Source organism: Aspergillus glaucus (assembly GCF_001890805.1).
Source record: "Aspergillus glaucus CBS 516.65 unplaced genomic scaffold ASPGLscaffold_13, whole genome shotgun sequence".
NCBI lineage: Eukaryota > Fungi > Ascomycota > Eurotiomycetes > Eurotiales > Aspergillaceae > Aspergillus > Aspergillus glaucus.
The window spans coordinates 235,488-256,704 of record NW_019170465.1 but is presented as its reverse complement, the minus strand read 5'-3'; the positions used below and the strand labels follow the sequence as shown (position 1 = coordinate 256,704).

The 21,217-nt window shown below is 51.4% G+C and overlaps 6 protein-coding genes across 6 annotated transcripts; 1 reads left to right on the top strand and 5 right to left on the bottom strand.

Annotated features, from left to right (window-relative positions):
- Window positions 1-127: 127 nt before the first annotated feature.
- Window positions 128-4,553, bottom strand: ASPGLDRAFT_83050 (uncharacterized protein; the record flags this gene model as incomplete). Its single annotated transcript, XM_022550200.1, has 2 exons — window positions 4,103-4,553; window positions 128-4,054 (listed from the first exon to the last, which is right to left on the bottom strand). The coding sequence occupies exons 1-2, from the start codon at window positions 4,136-4,138 to the stop codon at window positions 128-130; spliced, it is 3,963 nt and encodes a 1,320-aa protein (XP_022399732.1). The 5' UTR covers window positions 4,139-4,553.
- A 411-nt stretch (window positions 4,554-4,964) lies between these two features.
- Window positions 4,965-6,149, bottom strand: ASPGLDRAFT_48377 (copper acquisition factor BIM1-like domain-containing protein). The gene is made up of 3 exons (XM_022546889.1): window positions 5,737-6,149; window positions 5,368-5,681; window positions 4,965-5,312 (listed from the first exon to the last, which is right to left on the bottom strand). Exons 1-3 carry the CDS (start codon window positions 5,930-5,932, stop codon window positions 5,109-5,111), a joined length of 714 nt encoding a protein of 237 aa, XP_022399731.1. The 5' UTR covers window positions 5,933-6,149; the 3' UTR covers window positions 4,965-5,108.
- Window positions 6,150-6,421: 272 nt separating this feature from the next.
- On the top strand, window positions 6,422-7,306 carry ASPGLDRAFT_36500 (SRR1 family protein; the record flags this gene model as incomplete). The annotated part of the gene is made up of 2 exons (XM_022544696.1): window positions 6,422-6,926; window positions 6,984-7,306. 2 exons carry the CDS (start codon window positions 6,422-6,424, stop codon window positions 7,304-7,306), a joined length of 828 nt encoding a protein of 275 aa, XP_022399730.1.
- A 96-nt stretch (window positions 7,307-7,402) lies between these two features.
- Window positions 7,403-9,405, bottom strand: bgt3 (putative cell wall glucanase; the record flags this gene model as incomplete). The annotated part of the gene is made up of 2 exons (XM_022544695.1): window positions 7,403-7,547; window positions 7,604-9,405. 2 exons carry the CDS (start codon window positions 9,403-9,405, stop codon window positions 7,403-7,405), a joined length of 1,947 nt encoding a protein of 648 aa, XP_022399729.1.
- An 890-nt stretch (window positions 9,406-10,295) lies between these two features.
- ASPGLDRAFT_48373 (uncharacterized protein) lies at window positions 10,296-14,176 on the bottom strand. Its single transcript, XM_022546888.1, has 5 exons — window positions 13,629-14,176; window positions 13,104-13,344; window positions 11,927-13,003; window positions 10,810-11,538; window positions 10,296-10,747 (listed from the first exon to the last, which is right to left on the bottom strand). Exons 1-5 carry the CDS (start codon window positions 13,704-13,706, stop codon window positions 10,563-10,565), a joined length of 2,310 nt encoding a protein of 769 aa, XP_022399728.1. The 5' UTR covers window positions 13,707-14,176; the 3' UTR covers window positions 10,296-10,562.
- Window positions 14,177-16,846: 2,670 nt separating this feature from the next.
- ASPGLDRAFT_48370 (uncharacterized protein) lies at window positions 16,847-19,096 on the bottom strand. Its single transcript, XM_022546887.1, has one exon. The coding sequence runs from the start codon at window positions 18,687-18,689 to the stop codon at window positions 16,920-16,922; it is 1,770 nt and encodes a 589-aa protein (XP_022399727.1). The 5' UTR covers window positions 18,690-19,096; the 3' UTR covers window positions 16,847-16,919.
- Between the last annotated feature and the right edge of the window lie 2,121 nt (window positions 19,097-21,217).

Here is a 21,217-nt window from a genome sequence, read left to right as displayed (position 1 = left end):
AAAAAAAAAAAAAAAAAAAAAAAAAAAAAAAAAAAAAAAAAAAAAAAAAAAAAAAAAGAAAAAGAAAAAGAAAAAGATCGTAATATCAAGCATAAGAAGAGAAATATACCCAAAAAAAAAAAATCAATCAATTGCGCAACCCAAACGCCTTACGCAGCTTCGGGAACCGCTTCTTACGCCCCGACCCTGTGATCACCACATCCCGTGCGAGCGTGTTCTGGCGCTTGAAATGGCTTCCCTCGCCAGCCACCTGCTCCCCGGGTCCCACGCTTTCACTCGGGTCAGCCCCCGGAGTATCTCTGTTCCCGCTTTCGTTACCATTCACCTGGGGTGGTTCCTCCGGAAATGCCACCGCACCACTAGCAGTCGTAATTGCATCAGCCCCGGCATCGCCGTCAGCCTCGGAAACACCCTTCCGGTCGTGCCGTAGCGGCCATCCGTCCAGGAGACGAGATCCCCGCCGCTGTCCTCTGATGTCCGTTGGCTGGCTGTCGCTGTCATTGGCCGTTACCGTGGTAGTCACGCTGCTTCCGCGATGGTGTTGGACCGCTGGGTTCTCAGTTACTGGTTCCGAGACCACCTTGCGATGCTTGGGTTCGGGGTTCCGCCCTTTGCGGAGACTTAGGCGACTGAGGATCCCCGGCTTGCGACTTGGCTGGTGGAGAAAATCCTCCAACTCATCGCGACTCACACCGCGAGATCGCGCTACTGCGGCCATGGCGGTCGCGTCGGTTGGTCCGGGGCTGCTGATGTTCCGTGCGGGCGCCGTCGCAGACGAGCCCGGACGTCGTCTTTCTTCGTCCGAGCTATCCTCAAGTTCCGTCGACTCGCCATCTTGCATGCCATGGCGACGAGGAATACCTCGTACGGGGCGCATGGTGTTCTGTCCGGGCTCATCCTCATCACTCGAATCCGCAAACCGACTGCGGAAGGTCCTATGTGGACCTTCATCATCATCACCGTCCGAGTCCTCAAACCGGGATGGCGACGAGAACAACGTCCCGGGAGCTCGCGAAAGCTTCTTCCTGTTAGGCGACTTGCCCGTCGAAAAGAACGAGGTCTTTCCGCTCTTGTTTGGCCCGGTTCCGCGTAGCGTGGTAGGCATCCTGTTCGTCATCGACCCCACCGACATTGGCCGGCGTTCTTCAGGCAATTCCTGACGACTTGGCGAAAACTGCACCCTTGGTGGCTCTTGAGAATGAGCCCGCAAGGTCCGTCGCATGGTATGCGACTTCCCAGTAGGCGAGCCAGCTCTTGGTCGCTGAAAGCCGCCAGACGAGTCGCTGGCGCCTGTCATCGGTCTCTGAGTGATAGACTCACGGACAGGGCCCTTGCCGTTGGTGAGGGTTGGGCCCGTTGACACCGGCCTCTTCCGCTCTGGGATGGCCCTTGGTCGAGGAACACCGTTCGTAATAGCCTCTGGAGCGAAAGCCACCGCTGACACAGGCCGCTGGCCCTTGTTGGCCGTAGTGTTTGTTCTTGTAACCACCCCCGATACAGGTCTCGGTTTACCCGTAGTCTTGCGCTTGATCGGGAATGGCGGGTAGGGCGAAGAGAAAGGAAGGGGTTCGTCGACCGTGTCCGGGGAATCCGGAACCCATGGTAGGGGATCATGCGGAGGAGAAACCGCACGACCGATCATCTGCTGCGGTTCTTCCGGCACACTGGGCAGTTCAGCCCCTGCTGGCTTCGTTTTCCCCAAAACCCCAGTCATAGGCTGCTCTGTTTCCTCAGCTGCTTGACCTTCCACTATGGCATTAATAGATCCAAAGCCGTCTCCGTCGATGTCCTCTGCGGCATCACTGTAGACACTTTCGTCAGAATCGTCGTCGGTTCTCTTGCCGCTTGGAATCGGTATTCCTGCCTCGTCAAAGACCACGGATGACTCGGAGCCTGAGCGGTTGTGAGACTTTTTCTTGACTTTCTTCTTGCCAGGCGGCGGTGTCGGTGCTGCCGGAGTCGTCACCCCCGTCGCCGTTTTCGGATTGATAAGCTCCAACGACGTCCGAGGGAACCCTCCGGGGACATCGTATCCTTCCAGACTCGACCGTCCCTTTTCAAGCTCAGGTGACGATGGCTCAACAGTGATGGCAGGAGCCAGACTTGTATTAACAGCAGCAACAGTAGTAGGAACAGAAGTGGCAGGCACAGAAACCAGTTGTTTAGGCTTTGGCACGAATTCTGCAGTCTGCATTCCATCCACCCACGCAGGGCGTATTTCTGGCACAAACTCGCTGACCTCATCGACATTTCCGTTTTCGGAAGTCTTGGCAGGCAATGGCGGGTGTTCGATTTTTTCCGTGAGGTTCATGGCATTCTCCGGCGGCTGGGCATTTGTCAAGATTCCTCCGAGAGCATGATCGTTTGAGAAAGACCACCCCGGCACCATCATATTAGAATTCGACGATGCGATGGACTCAGTGTCACTGGGTTCATCCTGGGTCGGTTGAGGAAGCTCACCACCAACATCCCTCGAGGCCCGTATACTACCAAACGAAGGGAGTGCGGGTCGGGGCTTCAGCACCTCATCGAACTCATCATTACCGACCGCATTGTCCAGCACGGTAGGTTTCTTCTTGCCCAAGCCAAAGAACGTGGTCTTGGATTTGGACCGTCCAGGCGGGGACTCTGGAGGGAACATGTCCTCAGGCGAGGTAGGCGGGCTCGCTGCTACACCCACGATTTCCGCTTCGTCGTCGAAACTGACCTTGGCCGGCTTCCGTCGGACCCGATAACCTTCGTCTGATCCTACTGATGTTCCATCCGACAATTCGCTAGGCGGAGGTGCCGGTCGGAAGATGGTCTTAACTCGATCCGGAGACAAAGACCCTTGCGACGAGTATTTCATGGCAGATTTGACGGGGGAGACGGATCTTGGAGGCGGGTTGCGTATTTCGCCCGTGCCAACCACTGAAAGTTGAGTAGAGAATCGAGCCGACCTTCCTGGACTGGCGCTCGGCTGCCGTGCCCGCGACTGTTTAACAGGTTCCCGCTCCAGCTCAACCGAACGATTTGACGCCGGAGACCCTATCTGATTGAAAGGCGGTGGTGAGCTCAATCGTTCAGGCGTCGGAGGTGATTTGATTATTTGAGGCTCTGGCGTAACTGGCCCTCGGCTGCGATTTTGCTCCCCGATAGAGGCACGATCGATGTTGCTTGTCCCCGCCTCAGCACGTTCCTCGCCATGATAATCCTCCCGGACAGTCGACGGTCGTTTGACCATAATGGGCCGCGACGGAGCAGGGGCTTGCTCCCGGGTGCCAGTTGCACCAGGGACAATGGCCGCTTGCGCCGCTGCGACTGCCGTTCCGACTGACAGTTGCGCTCCGGTCGACTGCCTCTTGTCCGCCGCAACTTTCGTCTTAGGTTTATTGGCCGTCTTCGAAACCGGGCTTCCCGACGGTGACAACTGCTCCGCTAAGGATGTAGGCACTGGACGCTGGTACTGTGGACTCGGAGGGGGAGACGGCGAAGTGGGACGCGAGGCCATCGGATAAGAAAAGTTGATCGAATTCCTGCTACCGGACCTCTCAAGCTCGTGGACCGTGCCCAAACCATTCGACGTCGTTGGACTCCGCGCAACCGCCGGACCAACGCTCATACCACGGGTGCTCGTCCGCCTCGGAGGAGACATGGTCCGCATGGTAGGCGACACGCTGACTGAGCGCCGGCTGGAAGGCGACGGCTTCGGCGACGTATACCCCGGAGGCAGCGACGGCAACGGCGGCGCATCTCTGTTTATCAAATGACTCTGACTGGTAGACAGACGACCGGGAGACTGATCGCGACGGAACGTACGGTTGCTCATGGAACTGGAGCTGCTGGCACGGCGGAGGGTATGCGTCTGACCGGCGCGGAGGTTGGGCTGGGAGGCGATGGATGCCCGGCGCTGGATGCGTTTCGTCTGGACATTTTCGACGGGTTGAGGGGTTGGCGTGAGGCTTCGTAGAGCGGCGGCGGCTGCGGCGGACGAGAGACTACTGGAGGAGGGTTGCGATTGGAGAAAGGCATGGGAGGCGGCGGAATGAGCGGTTTGCGATGGACTTGCGAGGGGCTGTTGAATCAGTATAGGATATTAAATAATAGAGGATGTGAATGGTACCTGATGTTGCGAAGAGCTCCTCCTGCGACGGAACATGGCTGGTCAGGCCTCGGAACCTGCTGCCTCGAGCAAGTGGGATGCTGCAGAAGAATGCGGCTGAACGTCGTCGATAAATTGGCGGGTAAAAAAAAAATGAATAAAATATAATAAAAATTATAATTAGAATAGACGTGTAATAATAAGAATGACTCTATACAACGAGGGAAGAAAAATAGGGAAAAATAGGGAAAAATAGGAGAGAACGTGGGCGCCGACTCGCCGAGTACAGAGACGGTCGCCCAGGGAGGATGCAATCGAGCAAGAGAGAGGAAGGGAGATCAAGCAAATGAACGGAGAAGCAAAGGGAGGAATTAATTAATTATTAGCGTAAAATAAGAATAGACAAGCAGAAGATGAGATGAAGAAAAAAGAGGAAAAGGAGGAGAGAGAAAAGAAATGAGGAAAAAAGAAGGGAAAAAGGAAAAAAAAAGAGTTTGAGTTGGAACTTGCGTCATGACTGGAGTGTGATATAATGACCACAAAAGATAGGTTCCGGCTAGATACTGGTTTTATACAGGGGCATCTTATTACTGCAGATGCTAGAAAGAAATGCAGACCTAAGACATCATCATGCATGTCTGATGTTCATCTCTTCAACCTGTGTCTATACCAACAAGCCTTCCTAGTCATTGAGCAACACTACCGTTGAGCCTGCCTCGAGTCTTGGTATCATCATCGTCGAATCCTTAGTGTTGTGTTACTCTGGGGGTACACTGGTACTGGTACTCTACACTGTCTAACTCTTTCATCATATACTTTGCTAAGGGGTTCAAAGTCAATTCCGGTGGTATGAATAGCTTCAATATTTCCCAAAATGGTATGCAGATCATCCAACCAACCACCACCAACCAATTTATTATCCATTACGCCAAACAGGCTTCATTAAAAAAAAAAAAAAATAAACAAATAAAAAAACATCAATCGGGGTATGAACTAGTAAACAAAACAAATAAAATCAGGTATAAGATCACCACAACCCAACCACCATCGCCACCACCAACGGCACCAATTCCACCCATCGCGCCCTTACAACCTGCCCTGCCCCCGACCCAGACTGATTCAACGGCGCCGTCCGATAGATATCCTGGAACGTGATATCGCTCGAATTAAAGCAATTATCCCGCGTCACCTCCGCGACGTCTTCCGGCTCTGCGAATGTAATATCCACACACTATTTCGTCAGCACCTACCACGCCTCAACATCAAGTCATTTCAAAGGGACATACATTATACAAAGCAGCCCCATGCTGCGCCGCCAACACCACCTGAATCGTCGCATTATCTCCAACATTCACCGTATGTCCCGCCGGCAACGGCACCTGCGGCAAACAGACCGTCCCCGGGTACGGCAGGTTACTGGGTCCCTCAAAGGCAAACGGCTTGATCATGGCGTTGCTCATGTTAGCTGGGACGGTGCCGAAGCCCATGTTCATGTAGATGAAGCCCGAGGAATGGCCGGGAAACCAGCCTGGCTGGAAGGAGATGGCGCCGCCGCGGATGGGCCATTTTGTGCGGTTGGTCGAGGTGGGCATGCCGCCGCCTGTCAAGGGTTAGAAGAAGAAGACATGTAGATATGTGGTGAGTGTAGGACGTACATGGATAAATCCATTCCATGCCGTATGGGTAGATCAAAGAGTCATTCTGCGATGCGACACCGAGACCATTTGCCTCCTCGATGGTTCCGTTGGTTAAGAGGTTATTCCCTCGATAACCAGGGTAAACAATCACAGTATGCGCGTCGACAAGACCAAAGAAGAAAAGAGCAAAGGCAAGCACAAGCCGGAATTCCATGGTGATGGTTCAAGGTGTTGGTATCAACGTTGAAGACCAACGAGTCTCACACGGGGAGAGCGACATTTTGAATGATCCGAGCACGTTTAAAAGAACTGGACTGCAGTGAGGAGATGTGATGGAGGGCGCATCGTTGTGAACGACCACTGGGCAGAAGGTCCATGTGCTGCAGGAGATGTCACACTTTCGGCGGTTGTGATTTGCTGTCGAAGCGCCGGGTTCAGCGCTTGCTTTGAAGAGGGACTGTACTACTACTGCACACTGCTGTATGGGTATGGGTACAGAGTACTTTTAGTGACTGATTTTCTGTCCTCCGTATTCTATTTTGATTTGTACTCCATTCGTAGTTGAAGCTTACTGCAACGAGTTTCGAGGGTAGTTAGTTGTATTTGTATTCCGTAGTCGATAGAAAAATCAATCCCCACCAACAACCACATTACCACATCTACAGAGTACTGAACACCAAATCTTAAGCATCAAACAAATAAAATGCCCCATACAACCCGCCCAAAGAAAAACCAAAAACCCTCCCAAAACAAACGCACAACCATAACCGACGACTCCGGCTGGTCGCACGTCACCACCACCACCCGCGCACGGCGCACCTACAGAAACACAGGCCAAGAAAAGGCCACAGAAACTGAAAAGGAACAACTTAAGCCAGCAGAAGCACCCTCAAATCTGACGCTAGATGATCTCCGGCAACAGTTTAATCGGCATTATGAACGCTGGACGGGGTCGGAGAGTTGGGGTGTTGTGAGGGGGGTTATTTCTTCTCTTACATCTACATCTACATCCACGTCTACATCTGCAGATACAGATACAGATACGGATATAGATTCTGCAAATGCAGGAACAGTAACAGCGCAGATAGACAATATAACCTGCATCGGTCTTGGCAGTCCCAGCGGCTTCCTGCGCGGCGGCTGGGTAGACAGACGACAAGTCAGTCTCGTTCAATTAGCGGCTCTCGTTAGCACTAAAGAGTTGTTTCGTTCGTCTTCCTTCCCCGACTTATACCCCACCAATAAGAACCATCTAACAAGTACAGACAATGTGCGGGTATACACCCAAGACCCCGTCTTCAACACCCTCGACAAAGCACTCTTCGGATCCCTGGGGTTGACAGTTCTCGAACATCCGGCCGGTTTTGAGAAGATATCTGAACAGTCATTCCTTTTTTGTCCTGGTGCGGAGAAAGGACATCTCGAAGAGATCCTCGAGAAGAAACCCAGGGCCCTGTTCGGTGGTCCATTGGAAGAAATGAGTGATAGCGACACCGTGAAAGCATTTCTAAATGAAAAGGTTGGAAAGAAAGTACCCGTGTTTGAGGGCGACGAAAAAGCATTCTGGGGAATGAGAGTTTACTTATAGCAGGCCATACTATACTATATCTGCATTGCAAGGTCTGTATATATCGTATGTACATCATAAACAATCATCATAATATCGTTACGCAAGAAATTGTGTTTATGAGGGCGTCTTCCCTCCACAATCCGGAATCTTGAGCCCGGGTTTCAGCTTGCGATCTGAATCCATTAGCCCCCATTTATCCTCCCAATTTTCGTCTTTGGTGTTGAATTGGACTTTCCATGGTTCGTCGAATGCCTCGAACCTGGTCTCGTTAGTATATCGTCCAGCGCATGGTGAGAAAAGGGGAAAGGGACATACCAGAAATAATCCGTTCCATTCTCCAACGCTTGACAAACCCAGTCCTCCATGAACTTGTTCATGTTGTCGACAGTCGCAACCGATCCATCACTGTCACTCTTACACTTATTCCCATCCCCACAATCATTTCCTCCACCACTAGGCCATCCAACTTCTGAGATAACCTGCTTCTTATCCGTCCCCTTGGTCAAGGACGCATCATGTCCCGTCCAGAACGTGTATGTCCAGCTTGCAGCTTCCTCGACAGTAACACCCGCGAAAAACGGATGCACGTTCGACATGACCAAATCTGCTTCCTTGGCGAGGTCCTCGTTCCAGTTATCTCCCAAGTCGGAGGTTGCGACGGGGAGGTCAAGGTCGCGTTTCTTGATCTCGTCGCGGACGTCGTTCATGTAGCCGATTAGGTTCTTCTGGGCTTTGGATTTCGTGGAACCCGCGCGGAAGAGGGCTTCGTTCCCGACGATGGCGCCTTTGAAGATGGAGGCATCTTTGGTGTCATCGAGGATCTTATAGAGTTGTTTTATTTGGCGGTCTGTGGTGGTTTGGTTGGATTCGATCCAAACGCCTAACCAGAGGCGCATGTCTTTGAGCTCCAAGCGGTCGATGGCGTGCAGGACCATTTCGGTCTGGTTGCAGTCGGTACCATATAAACGAACAGTGTTGGTGAGCTGTGACAGCACGGCCATGTCGCGGGTGACGTTGTTCTGCGATGGCGGGTACTTCAAGCACAACGGATACTGCACTCCCCAGGGTGTATAGTCCACGCCCGGGAAGACCTTATGCAGGTCTTTGTTGTTCATGAGCTTCTTGATCTCGGAAGAATCCTTGTCAAGGTCACCGTTCTGTTTTGAATCGTCCTGCGCCGAATGAGCCGAGCCTTTCTCTCGCGTTGTGTTCCCCCGATGCCCCAGGATTCCTCCCACAGCACCACCCACAATCGCACCGACCACGATGAACCCCAGCAACAGCCCAACAAGCCAGCCTCTCCTCTTACTCCCCGCCGACCAATGTTTTTGCTCCCCTGCTTCCAGCGCTGCTGCTCCAGCACCAGCACCCGCACCACCCGCAGCACCAGGAACAGGCCCATACTGCGTAGTCTCGGCAGCAGCCTTCTTACTCTTAAACAACCCCCCAAACAAACCGCCCGCGGCCGCACCCCCAGCCGCACCAGCCGCAGCACCCCCGCCCATCCCCCGATTCCCCCGCGGCGGCACAATCCCATCATCCCCATCATCGATGATCTCATCCGGATTCACAAACGGATAATCACCCCCACTATACGCCGAATTCCTCTGATACGGCCCATCACTCATAATCCCCCCAGCAGCAGTCCCGCCCCAAAGCGGCCGCGGCTGCCGCGCCGCCTGTTGTGGCTGCGTCGACTGCGCAGATAATAAATTCTGCGACGATGATTGCCCCGGCGTCGCCTGCCCCGTCTGGCCATACGAGTCCCTAGGTCGAAGCGAATCCGAACTCATCCCAGCTTCCGGCAAGGGTACGAACGGCGGCGAAGGGATGTACGGATTATCAGCGCCGGGCGTGTTGTATCCTCGTTCCGGGGGGCCGACGTAGCCGTCGTCGAGGTCGTTGGTGTGACCATGGCCGTTGGCAACGCCAATCGCAATCCCGCCTATCCCGCCACCTATAGATGATGGGCCCATGTTATCCATTCCGGGCGTTGCGGCTGTGTTTTGTGTTCGCGGGTCTTCTTGGTAGCTTGGTGGTGGTGTTCCGACTGGGGAGATGGGGGAGCCGGGGCCTTCGCGGTCGTCGCCGTTGTTGAAGCTGAATGTTCGGGGCATGGTTGTGATGGAAGAATATAAAACTGGGTGTGTATATAGGTGCGTTAGGAGAGGAGAGAGGAAAGGTTAATGATAAAAAAAGAGGGTGGTTGAGACGGTTTTCGAAACCGGATGGGCCCTGAATCGAAACTGAACCACGGTTCCAGTGTGCCAGCCGCGCCGGAGACAGATATTTTTAAGTGTTTTGCCTTTCAACCGATTGAGGGTCGAGTCGGTTTCAGAAACAATGAAAAAAAAAAAAAAAAAAATAGAAGTACGGCAGAGTGATAATAGGGTATACTCCAGCCGTGAGTATATGTATATAGACCAATGTAGTTGTATGCGACCAATCCAATACAGAAAGAATAGCGAAAAAGCAGCACAAACAAAGAATTGAATAAAATCAAAAAACAGAAAAAGATAAAGAATAAAGTAAAGTGAAAAGAGAAAAGAGAAAGAGAAAAATCAAACCAGCGAAAGACAAAAAGACCAAAGAATAAAAGATCTCCGCATGCGGTCGGTGTGTTTGGCTGTCTCGATGTGGAATGACGGCTGGTGGCCCCGACAACAGCGTGCATACATTATTATTGCTTATCTTGTTCCTACTTCAGACACACTCTATTAGTATATATATTACTGCGAGTTAAGCTCAATGGTGTCTGACTTGTTAATTCTTGTCTCTAGCAATCTCGATATTCCAATGCTACGAGTACTATCTCCCATACTCTGTACAAAGCAGTACTGTGCTGTATTCCACAGTAAAACCTCGTCTTTCCTTTTCGGGAAGCCTACGCAGACCCTGCAAATCGGTGGGGCGGCTATTTTTAGTCTGTACACCTGGACAAGACCCTACAGGGTCCAAGTACATAGTAACAGTAGTAGTGGAGTGCAAGTAGAGAAAAAGAACGAAAATGGCATTATCATTATCCATCAAGCTCATTGTCATCATCATACTAGTCATAAGAACATAAGCATAAAAAAAAAATTAAAATAAAATTAAAATAAAATCAAGAACGACGCCTCCCATACTAATCTCGCACGTCCCATGCTTTTTTTAAGACAATTTTTAGACATCGTAGATCCGTCATTCATCAAGCATAATGGTCGTGCGTACGTAACATATCATATCATCAGTCAAATCAGGTCATTCCAAGTGCAGAGGCAAATGCAAATGCAGGTTAAGCCTCGACCTCTTCCGCACTGCGTCGGGATGCATTCATTCTCGAAGCGGGAGTCGTCTTCCGCTTCCTTCGCTCGAGGAAACGTCGTTTACCAGTCCGCGTCTCGAGATGCTCGGGAATCGACGCCGGATCCTGGCCTGCGCCTAGCATGGCGCTTCGCGTTTTGTTGCGGTACATATCCACTGCCACATGTCAGTCACCTGTCAGGAACAAAGGGAAGTATGCGAGGGGCCTAGGAACGCACATGATTTCTGCAGAAATACCATTCGTCCCACAAAAGTCCGACTCTGGCACCATGTCATCCGGTATCCCAAATCATTCAATATCGCATCCTTCCGGTGCCGTCGCTTCGACATCCGCGGCACAATCGCATCATTCTCTCCACCCAGCGATGGCGCAGGCACCGTGACCCGTCCGACAGTCGCGGCCTCATCATCCGCCTCTGCCTCTGCCGCATCATCTCTGAAGTACCTCTTCCCCGGAACAGTTAGACCAGGCGGGTTCTTCAAATGCACGGGGAAGTATGACCGCGGGTAAACCGAGTGCGTCATCCGGTACGAGTCGGGCAACTCGTCCATTTTGGCCTGGTCGAGGTTGACCTTAACGCGCACTCGACTTTCTCCACGGTGGGGATCGGGAACGAGTATAAACTTGCGCGGTTTGCCGGCGGGCTGGGTCCCGAAGAGCTCGTCCTTGCTTGGTTGGTACTCCTCGTCCTCGTCAACTTCGTCTGGTCGGGCTGCTGGTGCGGCAGTGCTAGTTGCGACGGTCGGGGGTCGGCCCATGGTGCTAAGTCCGCTTTCTCGTAGGAGGGGAGGCATTGAGGGACCTGCTCGGGCGCTGGAGGCAGGTGATGGGTAAGTTGGGTAGCCGTGGAAGACCTGCGCTGGTCGGAGTTCTGTTGCTGCTGTAGTTGGCCGGGGGCCTTCGGTGACAGATGGACGATGAGAAGCGTTCGGAAACTCAGAGGTGCCTATTATGTATAGAAAGGATGATATATAACAATTAGCCTACGCTGTAAGACAACGAGAAGGAACGGTTTTCGACGCCAGAACAGCAAAGGATCGCAAACATGGGGAATTCCCAACACACAAAAGGGTATGAAGTCAATATCAACACAACGAAGGAGAAAAAAGAACGAAGGCCATCCACAAACCGCATAAAAATACATCAAGTACATCTTCCAACGGTGCAAAAGACAAGGCAAATCCACAACCCCATCGGGGCAAGGGCAAGGCATTATACAAAAACATAGAGAGAAAAAAAAAAAAAAAAAAAAAAAAAAAAAGTTTACAGGAGAATTATAAGGTCACTCCCCGTACAAAGGGAGGGGCAGCAATATTATATGCGATGGAACATACCGCTGACTTCCTCGTGGATTGGACTACCATCAGGTCGAGCATGGTGATGATGGTGCAACTGTGGAGGGCCCATGGCCAACCCACCACCATACCCCGGTCGTGCGGCGCTAGGCGGCGACATGCCTACGCTAGGCAAGTTGGGAGTGAGAGGAGTTCCGGCAGCCATGTGGATAGGTGCCTGAGGAGCAACAGTCTGCCGTCGTGTAATCTTGGCCTGCCTTCGCACTCGCCGGCTGCGCAGTCGCGGGTCTTGATTGCTATTTCGCCAACTGTCGACGGCGCGTTGGATAAGGCCGCGTTTACCTCGTAAGCTCGGGTTAAGCTGGGCCAAAGCCCACCCCACAGCATTGCACTCGGTTTCGTAGACCAACCGATTGCCCTGGTATTGGTCCTTGCTGCAGCACGCCCGTGGATAGACGCAGTTCTCCGACTTGAACCCTGCGCTGAGGCTGTCCACGTTGACAGATTCTACATCGCATCGGATGGTGTATTCCATCTTGACGCGATCGCGAGAATACTCAAATGCAATCCATTGCACCCCGGTGGAATCTTGCCGTACAACTAGCGGCGTGGTTGCCGGAATAGGACCGGGTGCGGCGCTGGAGCTGGTCCCCATGGTAGGGCTCGTATGAGACACTGAAGCCGGGGCACTCACGGTGGTGGTAACAGTTGGTGCTGTGGTCACCGGATGAGAAGCATTCAAGACGGACCTCTGCGGCGGCGTATGCTGCTGCTGCGGTGCAGCCGTAGTCGGGCTGATGGGAGCGGCCGTCGATGGCGGATGAGGCATCTGCGTGGAGGGTGCCTGATGGGGTGGCATCATCAACGGCTGGGTTGTGAGAGAATGGGACTGAGGCGATGGATGCGCCGTGTACGGTGACGGTTGAACTGTGTTCAACGCCGGATAAGGCTGGTATCCGTATACTTGGTGAGCCATCTGGGGCGACTGGGCGTAGATAGTTCGTTGATCGTGTGGTTGAGAGGCTACCGATGCTGGCGAGCTTGATTGTGGTGTATGGTAGATGGGAGGATAGGGCCTCTGCATCTGCGTGGTGGCTGCCATAATCTCCGGAGGTCCTGGGATTGTCAGCTCGACTGACCAACGAAGGAGTTCTCAATCACACCGAGGTGCTTGGGGGAATAACCGTGACCAACAAAGAAAAGATAGCCCACTAACCACTAGAAGAATACTGGCTGGAGGCGCTAGCCGCGGTGTAAGCGGGATGCGACGCGTAGTACGAGGATTCCTGGGGAGGCGGTCCGTAGGGCGAATGGGGAATACCGTTGGACAACGAATGCGAGGCGTAGGTAGTAGGAGGGATAGTAGTAGGCGGTTGATGAGGGGAGCTTGGACGGTGGGTTTGATGCTGGAGAAGGGCTGAACGAGGGTGGTGGAGTTGAGGATGTCCGGATCGAAGCTGCCATTCGTTAATGTCTTCTTCCCATTATGATAGAATGGTGAAAGCAATGTGCTATGAACAGTAAACGCGGACTCCCGCCTACACGAGGGAATAATCGATATCAAATCTGCTTCGGGACCATACATGTTTGATGCATACAAAAAGCGAGCACGAGTCAGGGAGACAAAGGTAACATAATAATAAACACCCTGTCCGTATCCCCGTCGACTGGGGTACGAGACTGGGATATTCGGATGCTGAGACGGGACCAAGAATGAAAGAAAGAACAAAAAGAGACTTACAGGGTTTTCAATGGGGTCGTCCTTGTATTTCACCACCGAGGAAGAAGGCCCGAGGTCAGCCTGGACCATGCTAGTCATGACTGACCGTTGAGTATTAAATATGGTTAGAAAGTCAGAGAAGCTTAGCTCCAACGCCAGGGACTAGGAATCGGAGAAAAAAACGGCTGCGAGTGCTGTTGGAGGGTCCAGGATGTTTGATATTTAGGAATCGGCTGCACTCATTCTGGGATGTGAACGAGTGGAAAGGATGAGACCAGGGAGGATCCTGGAAAGGAGAATTAAAAGAGAAGAAAGAGAAACGGAACGAGGGTAAGAAGAACAGAAGAAAGAGAATGGAAAGAAGAGAGAAAGAGAAAGAAAGAAAGAAAGAAAGAAAGAAAGAAAGAAAGAAAAAAAGGCACCGAGAAAGCGAGAGAAAGAATCGATAGCAATTGAACAGTTAGTGGAGAGGGAGAATAAAGAGATTGAGCTTGCAACTAGCGGCAAGTGGTGTAATCTCGACCAGGATGGATGCAGAAAATCGCAAAATTGTGACAGGAGATTTTTTATTATTTTATTTTATTTTGTTGAATTAAGAAGACAGAAAAGAGAGAAGCCGGGGGAACAGAACACAGTATGATGTGCATAACAACAAGTGCGTGGAAGAGATGGGGCAATCAGACTGGTCGAATATACAAGACCTTTTTCTTTTTTCTTTTTTTTTCTTTTTTTTTTTTTCTCCCACTGTCCGGGCCGTTTACCGAAGGGTGGAGAGAGGGAGAGAGAGTGCCATCGAGGACAAAGAGACAGCTTCTGGTCCAAGGGTTGACTGGAAGGAAACCATGAAGATTGTAATCTCTTTAGCGGAGGGCAGGAATGCATAAGATTGGCTACCATACTTGAATTGCTGATATCTTGACAGAGGAGAGATACTTTTCTAGTGTATGTCCAGGTACTTTGTCGCGCCTAGTGGACTCCATACTGTCCAGCGTACCTGTACATACTCCGAGTACTTCGATGTACTCTGACAGCTCCACTGCCTGTGCGGTATCCGGGGATCGGCGCTGTCCTTTGCCAACCTTGGTCCGGGCGATATTACAATACCATACAGTACTCGGATGTTTGCCATGGTCAGCTCGGCTCAGCTGCACCAGTGCCAAGTCTAGCTCTGTCCAATGAGAGATGGCTATTGTGGTCTGGGCCAATCAATGCGGGGAAGGCTTTTTTCTCCTCATCTAAATAAACTTGAAACCACTAACGGGTGTGTCAATACGTATTGTATTGTATACGGAACAATCTTACCTGACTGCACAAAGACAAATATTATTTAATCCCTGTCAGCTGTGTAACCCTCCTTTTTCATTTCCCGAAATGGCAAATCTTCAGCATGTTTGCTACAGAACCATCCTATCGAGTCGCAGCACTCTGTACTAGTTTCAGTGAGTTGATTCACCACAATCGCCCGTTGGTTGGTTGAACTCCACTTCGCTGTGCCCGATGCACGGCCGGTATGGTGGGGCGGAGATAAAGACCAGAAATACCCATCCAGCCACAGGCCAGTCAAGTCAAGCAAACTTTGAAGCAAACTGGAAAACTCCGGAGAGTTCCGTTGCGTGTTATCCTCCGTAGAGTGTCATAATAGTACGGAGTACTGTGTCCTGTAGGCACGCGGACTACTGTCCTCCAGCAAGACCAGTTGAAAGTACGGCATACCTACTCTGTAGAAGCCGTTGAATAACTATCGCCTATCGTCGTAATCAACAAGCAAAGACTGCGCCGCTTACACCATAGCGTCCGGGTATTGTGATCGATGCAGGGTCACTGGCATTTCGGAGACGGGGCCGAATGCCCTGCCCCTGGGCGGATCAACCCTATCGAGATAGGACTAGTGCTCCATCCTGTCAGTTTGCTTTACGCTGCTACTAGTAAGGAGTACTGTACAGATTGCGTCAAGTGCTCCGTACTCTGGGTGCATACTCGGTACATATTCCACCGGCAAACTGCATTAATCCTCCGATTCCCCATCGACCGCACTCTACCAGGGGTACTCCGTACAAACTTGTTCGTTACTTGTAAAAGCACCGTATGGAGAACATGTGATCTGAGCCCAAAACTTAAACCGGCCCCACCATCCGAACCCGAGATCCACAGAACAAGCACTCCGGAGTAAAGGTAGGAGTCTGAGACCGTTGGCACTGCACTTGCTTCCTACTTTACGCAAAAGGTAGCTAACAACTAGCTACGGAATATTCCGTACGCTACGTAACTAGCTTAGCTATCTATATGTACTTTGGAGCAACCGCACGAGCGGGCGTGCATAGCCGAGTCTACTCTAGAGGACACTTATGTACGGAGTATCCCGTACGGAGGAATATGTTTGCTCTTAGCCCTCATGCACTCTCCATAATTGAACTAAGACTAACTAGGATATGATAGGAAAGAAAACCGTTGGCTAACGCTCTAGGCCCAGCAAACATTATTCATCGCATACTGAGTAGTTATTGTAGGCAGCTAGTTTGCCTACTATTACTATGTACTCCGTCCGTCCGTACTCGTACTCTTTCCTCTATGCCGCAGTCATGTTTGCCATGTCAGATTGGAAATTGAAATGAATTACTCACTGATACAGCATAAAAAGTAAAAAACAATAAGCAGAGAGTAATAGTAATGTAAAATAAATACCGCATAGTAAGCGCTGCTATTGCTTTGATTACGGTGTAATACTATTATTATGCTGTCGTACTCGTGCTACCTCGATAATACTCCATACGGAGAAGTCTGGAGTGTTGCACGATCAACATGTGACAGTGATTGATCATGGATCATGTCCATCTTCTGGTATTATCTGCTGCGCCGTACGGAGTCTGGGGGGATACGATTACTCGTTAATTCAACGCACTTCTTCTATGACAGCTATAGGTCACATTCAATTTAATATTCTCCTGAATGATTACATGTACGACATGAGCCGACTTGGATTGGGTGGTACAAGCTGACTATTATTGTCGTCTCTCTTGGAGGGATTGTGCTACGGTTTCTTTGTTGGATGCAGATGATAGGACTGTGGCAATCAATCATAATCATGAATTCATAATTGGTTTATTCATGGTCCAGGTGAGGTTTTTTCTGTTGATTCGATGGCAGCGCATGTTGTTCCCTGTCCTCATCCTCATCGTCGCTATCCTCGCTATCCGCGCTATCTTCGCTATCCGCGCTCACTTCCTCTCCCGACCGTCGACGCTCCTCCCTCTTACTCCGTCGTTGCTCGCGGTATTCTCGGTATTTCCGAGCTCGCTCACCTGACCAGTCTGGTTAGCCTCGTATGAGAAACAGGGGGGGAAGGTTTCCCTTACTTCGAATCTCATGCGTCCTAATGGCATACGCTTGGATTTCCTCCTTCGTCAGCACCCGCAACACAAACACACAGTCGGGCTGCTCGTCCGTGATCGAGAACCGATCTTTCCCCTCCAGGGCCTCCGGATTGACCAGCCGGCGGTCAATTCTGGTCCAACGTGCGTCCAGGGGAATGCCCTTCTTCTGAGCATCGTCTTTCAGGGGTGCCACGCCCGGCCGCACCGGGTTCGGGTCTTCCGGGAATTTCTCCCGCGGGGGCTTCAAGATGCCTTTGATCTGTGGCTCTGACTCCGTTGGCTTCTTGAAGTCCTCCTGGCTGCTGCTCGAGACATGTCGGCTGGAGTGGCGGCCCTCTGGCATATGGGTCCGCGAGCGTGAAGTCTTGCGCGAACGTGGTGCTTTGATCGCCAAGGGCTGAGATCCGTTATCCGACGGTGATTCACCACGAGCGGGCGACTCACGCTGGTATGCACGGAGGTCATCTTCAGAAGTATAGGGATCCGCGTCGGTCTCGTGCCGTCTAGACGGCCGACCGGATCGACCATGATGTCTAGTGTGGTCATATCCGTAAGGGTAGTCGGCCCAGTCACTTTCGTAGCCGCTAGCGAGAACCGCTGTGCCCAGGCCGGCCCCAGTGCCTGCCACCGATCCACTAGCAGAGTCAGTGCGACTGTGGCCCCTCGATGATCGGTAGTCATCATCGCGGCTGTCGTGACGGTGATGACGATGGCGTCGACGACGGTGGCGATGGCCGTCATGGTGGCCGTCATAATGGCCATCATCGTAGTGACCATCTCGGTAAGAGGAATGGTAGCCATCGTCCCAATCCTGGTGCAAGGCTACTGGAGCCCCATGGGACGCTCGTAAGCCGGTCGACTCGAGGTCGTTATCGTAGGTTGAACGCCAGGTTCGCCCTTCCAACTTGTCAAACCCTCTCTGCGATGGAGGGGGCCCGTGAGGACGTGATTCATTCTTCAATGATGACGGTATATAGTGGCCCTCCACCCCGGTCAAGCTTAGAGGGCGGCTGTGGCGGTGGGCCCCACGACCGCGGTTCAGGCGATCCATCCGGTCATTTTCCATCTGCTCTTGGGTAGTGTAGGAGTAAGAACCCCAGTCGGCGAAGTCCCCTTGACGAAGACTTTCCACAGTAGGGTACCTTGGTCGACTACTGCGCTCGCCGTGATATCCCCCGTGTCTTCTCCGCGGCCGGGCCAGCCGGCTAGCATCATTTGTATAGTACAAGCGACGATGTGAATGACGGGGCGATGCTGGTACCAGATACCCCTGGTCCGAGGTCCAAGGACTGGAGGACCGACCATAACTCGGCGTGACGATAGGAGAAGCTCTGTTCTGTACGTTGGGGGACACGGTGGCTCTCAACGGAGGAGGATGACGACCATCCACAGCAGAGGTGCTGCTCCGCTGGCGGGGACGGATGGCATATTCAGTCCGCAATTTAGAGGTGGACTGGTCCGGGCTTCGATAGGAGGAAGAGGAGACGGGGTGAGCCTCGAGTCGGGATCGGCTTAATCGAGGATCATAGGAATTTGAGTAAGGGATATCTGCGGTGGATTGGCTGCTACTGCGTCCGTGGCGACTGGTAGAAGGATCGTAGGACTCGTTGTAGGATGCGCTGGGCTGCATTGTTCCGGTGGACGCCCGCATCGGATCGATCACACGCTTGTCGGGGGGCGACATGGCCCGAGGACGCGGAGACGAACCCATAATGGACCCTGGTTTTCTTGCAGGGAACGGCTGCAGCTGCACGTGTTGGATTGGATTTGGTTACTCGAGCACTGCAGTAGTTGGGAGGTTGTAGAGGTAGTTCAAGTAAATAGAAAAGACGTTGACATCGTGGCACTGAATGCGATGGATTTGACAACAGTTATATATGGGCACTGGGCAAACAACAGCCCGACAAAGTGAGGCGAAGAATTCAAAGGAGACAAGAAATAAAAAAGGAGAAAAAGAAAAAAAGATGATGTGCAGGGCACAAATATAATGGAATGTCGGGCAATCGATGGTCGAGATGAGGTTGCGTCAAGAGAGTTCGGGGGGCAAAAAGAGGCTCAACTCAGACTCGGCACAAAGACCAAGGCTTATGGAAAGTCAAGAAATCAAAGGAACCGGCCTTCTTTCTCTTGCTTTCTGTAAAATTGTACAAGATTTGTAGATGGCAACGGTGATAAATAAATGTACACAGTGACGCAACGCGAGGGATTTCCTCTACTTTTCTTTTTTTTCTTTTTCCTTCTCGAATTGTTCTTTGCGCCTTCGAAACCCCAGAGGCCTCAACTGCTTCCGGACCTTTGCTTCCAGCGTTTGAGGTAAGAATATCCCGAGACAAACAAGACTCGCTTTGCTATATAGCAATTATATACTAAACAACAACAATAATCCATGGACCGCCGGTGTCGCTCGGCTGGAATCCGTCCCCTCCCCATCCACGGATCGCATACTGCGTCTTCCGCAACTCTATCGGCACGTTTCTTCATGCAATCATGCAACAACAAATAGTAATGCAAGTCAGTAACCGGTGGTTTCAAAGCAATTCGATCCCCACTGCCCCTGTCCAGTTACTCTAACTTCTTTTCGATTCCTACTCTACAATAATTTTTCTGTAGTATTCCGGAACATTGCAACGTGAGGACACGGGGAGACTCTTGAATCGCAGGCAACTCTTTCTCCGGAGTACTCCGTACCCGGGAGTCTTCCGGATGTTCCACTCCTAAAAGGGTACAAGTACACGACGGTAGTACTCTTTGTATGCGATCCCGTCTATAATCCTGCCGACAGAGTCATATTTGTGAAGGACAAAGAACAACAATGACATCACTGGGTAATATCGCGGGCAAAAGGAGCCCTCTGGAGGTACAGGTGGGGTGGTAGATGACTTGATGTGTTCCCAAAACGGAGAGCACATACGGGAAATGCCCATTGTACGCCTATCGCGGACATTGGAAAGAAGTTTAACCAAATTTACGGATATGCAGCCTTGCCGTTTACTGCCCATCAATCACTCCACCGCAAACTCTGCAAAGCTGTCTCTAGCAATTCCTTGGGAACGAACGAACCACTCATTCTACAAGACGTGGCAATCGGGATTGATGCTAAATGATCCCATCGACTTTTCTCTGATCGTCTCAGAGAAATCATTGAAACGGCCGGCCCGAAATGTTGACATGCCCCGCGGTGTTGTACTTGTGCCCGAAGCTCCGAGGCAACTCCGTGCTTGATGGAGTACATGGAGCAAGTCTTTGTTATGACTTTATCCACTTCTGTTATTGTTTTTCCTCCTTCACCGGAGCAACCAATCAGGTAAAAAGATGTCTGCTTTTGATGCATTTGCTTCCCTCCGTCCGCCCGAAGCACGGTTTCCATCTCGCGAGTCAGTTAGCATACGGACATGGCATTCCGCCAGAGACAATAGCAAGCGGCCAGTCCTAGAAGTGAATATCGGAGATCATGAGTATGAGGGGCACCTCTTCAACGCCGTTACTGCTTCATATATATGGATAGTTTTGTCTGAAAAGGGGGGGCACGAAAATCATGGATATTGCTTCCGGTATCAGTGCATATGTCAGCACTATATCTCAACAGTTATGCTTCGTACAACGATGCTGAATGCAGTTTATCCTACGAAGAATCGCAAACAACATGCATCAGATCCCCGACTTTATCGCTCTTCTCCGTGTCTCTTTCTGTCTCACGGTCAGAATACGAACACACCGGGCCTCATTGCCCTTTCACCCTGACTCTTGCCCTCACCCTCACCCTCACATCCAGCCGCATCCCATACCATCAAACCCCGAATCCAATGCAAGCCCACAGGTAGAAACCACCAGACCCTCCTCCCTCTGCCAAAAGCAAATAATGGCAGATTAATATCCGATACGCTAGATCTATCGGAGCATATGCACGGGAAATGGGATAATCGATGCATCCATTCCTGCATACTTGTAGGGATGCATGATATCTCTGCTCTTTTTGCCTAAGTTCTATGCACATGTATGTATGATATACGTAGTATTGAGGGTCCTGTGACTATGTGAAGGGTTAGAAAATTGGCTACCTGATGGATAAACCCCAGGCAACCATACGAGTACGACCAGGCATAACTATATGGAATAATTCTGGTTGACTGACTTATTATGACAAGCTGATGGCCATTCAGACGTGCAGCTACAAATTTGATTTAATTGTATGACTATGATTATTGTATATATATGCATCAAGACAAACAAACAACGTGG

Coding starts and splice junctions, on each gene's coding strand:
- ASPGLDRAFT_48377 (XM_022546889.1), bottom strand. CDS start 5,932: ATGGAATTCCGGCTTGTGCTTGCCTTTGCTCTTTTCTTCTTTGGTCTT. Junction 5,682..5,736: donor CATGGAATGGATTTATCCAT/GTACGTCCTACA, acceptor AACCCTTGACAG/GCGGCGGCATGCCCACCTCG. Junction 5,313..5,367: donor ATGGGGCTGCTTTGTATAAT/GTATGTCCCTTT, acceptor CTGACGAAATAG/TGTGTGGATATTACATTCGC.
- ASPGLDRAFT_48373 (XM_022546888.1), bottom strand. CDS start 13,706: ATGACTAGCATGGTCCAGGCTGACCTCGGGCCTTCTTCCTCGGTGGTG. Junction 13,004..13,103: donor CAGCCAGTATTCTTCTAGTG/GTTAGTGGGCTA, acceptor TGACAATCCCAG/GACCTCCGGAGATTATGGCA. Junction 11,539..11,926: donor AATCCACGAGGAAGTCAGCG/GTATGTTCCATC, acceptor TATACATAATAG/GCACCTCTGAGTTTCCGAAC.
- ASPGLDRAFT_48370 (XM_022546887.1), bottom strand. CDS start 18,689: ATGGGTTCGTCTCCGCGTCCTCGGGCCATGTCGCCCCCCGACAAGCGT.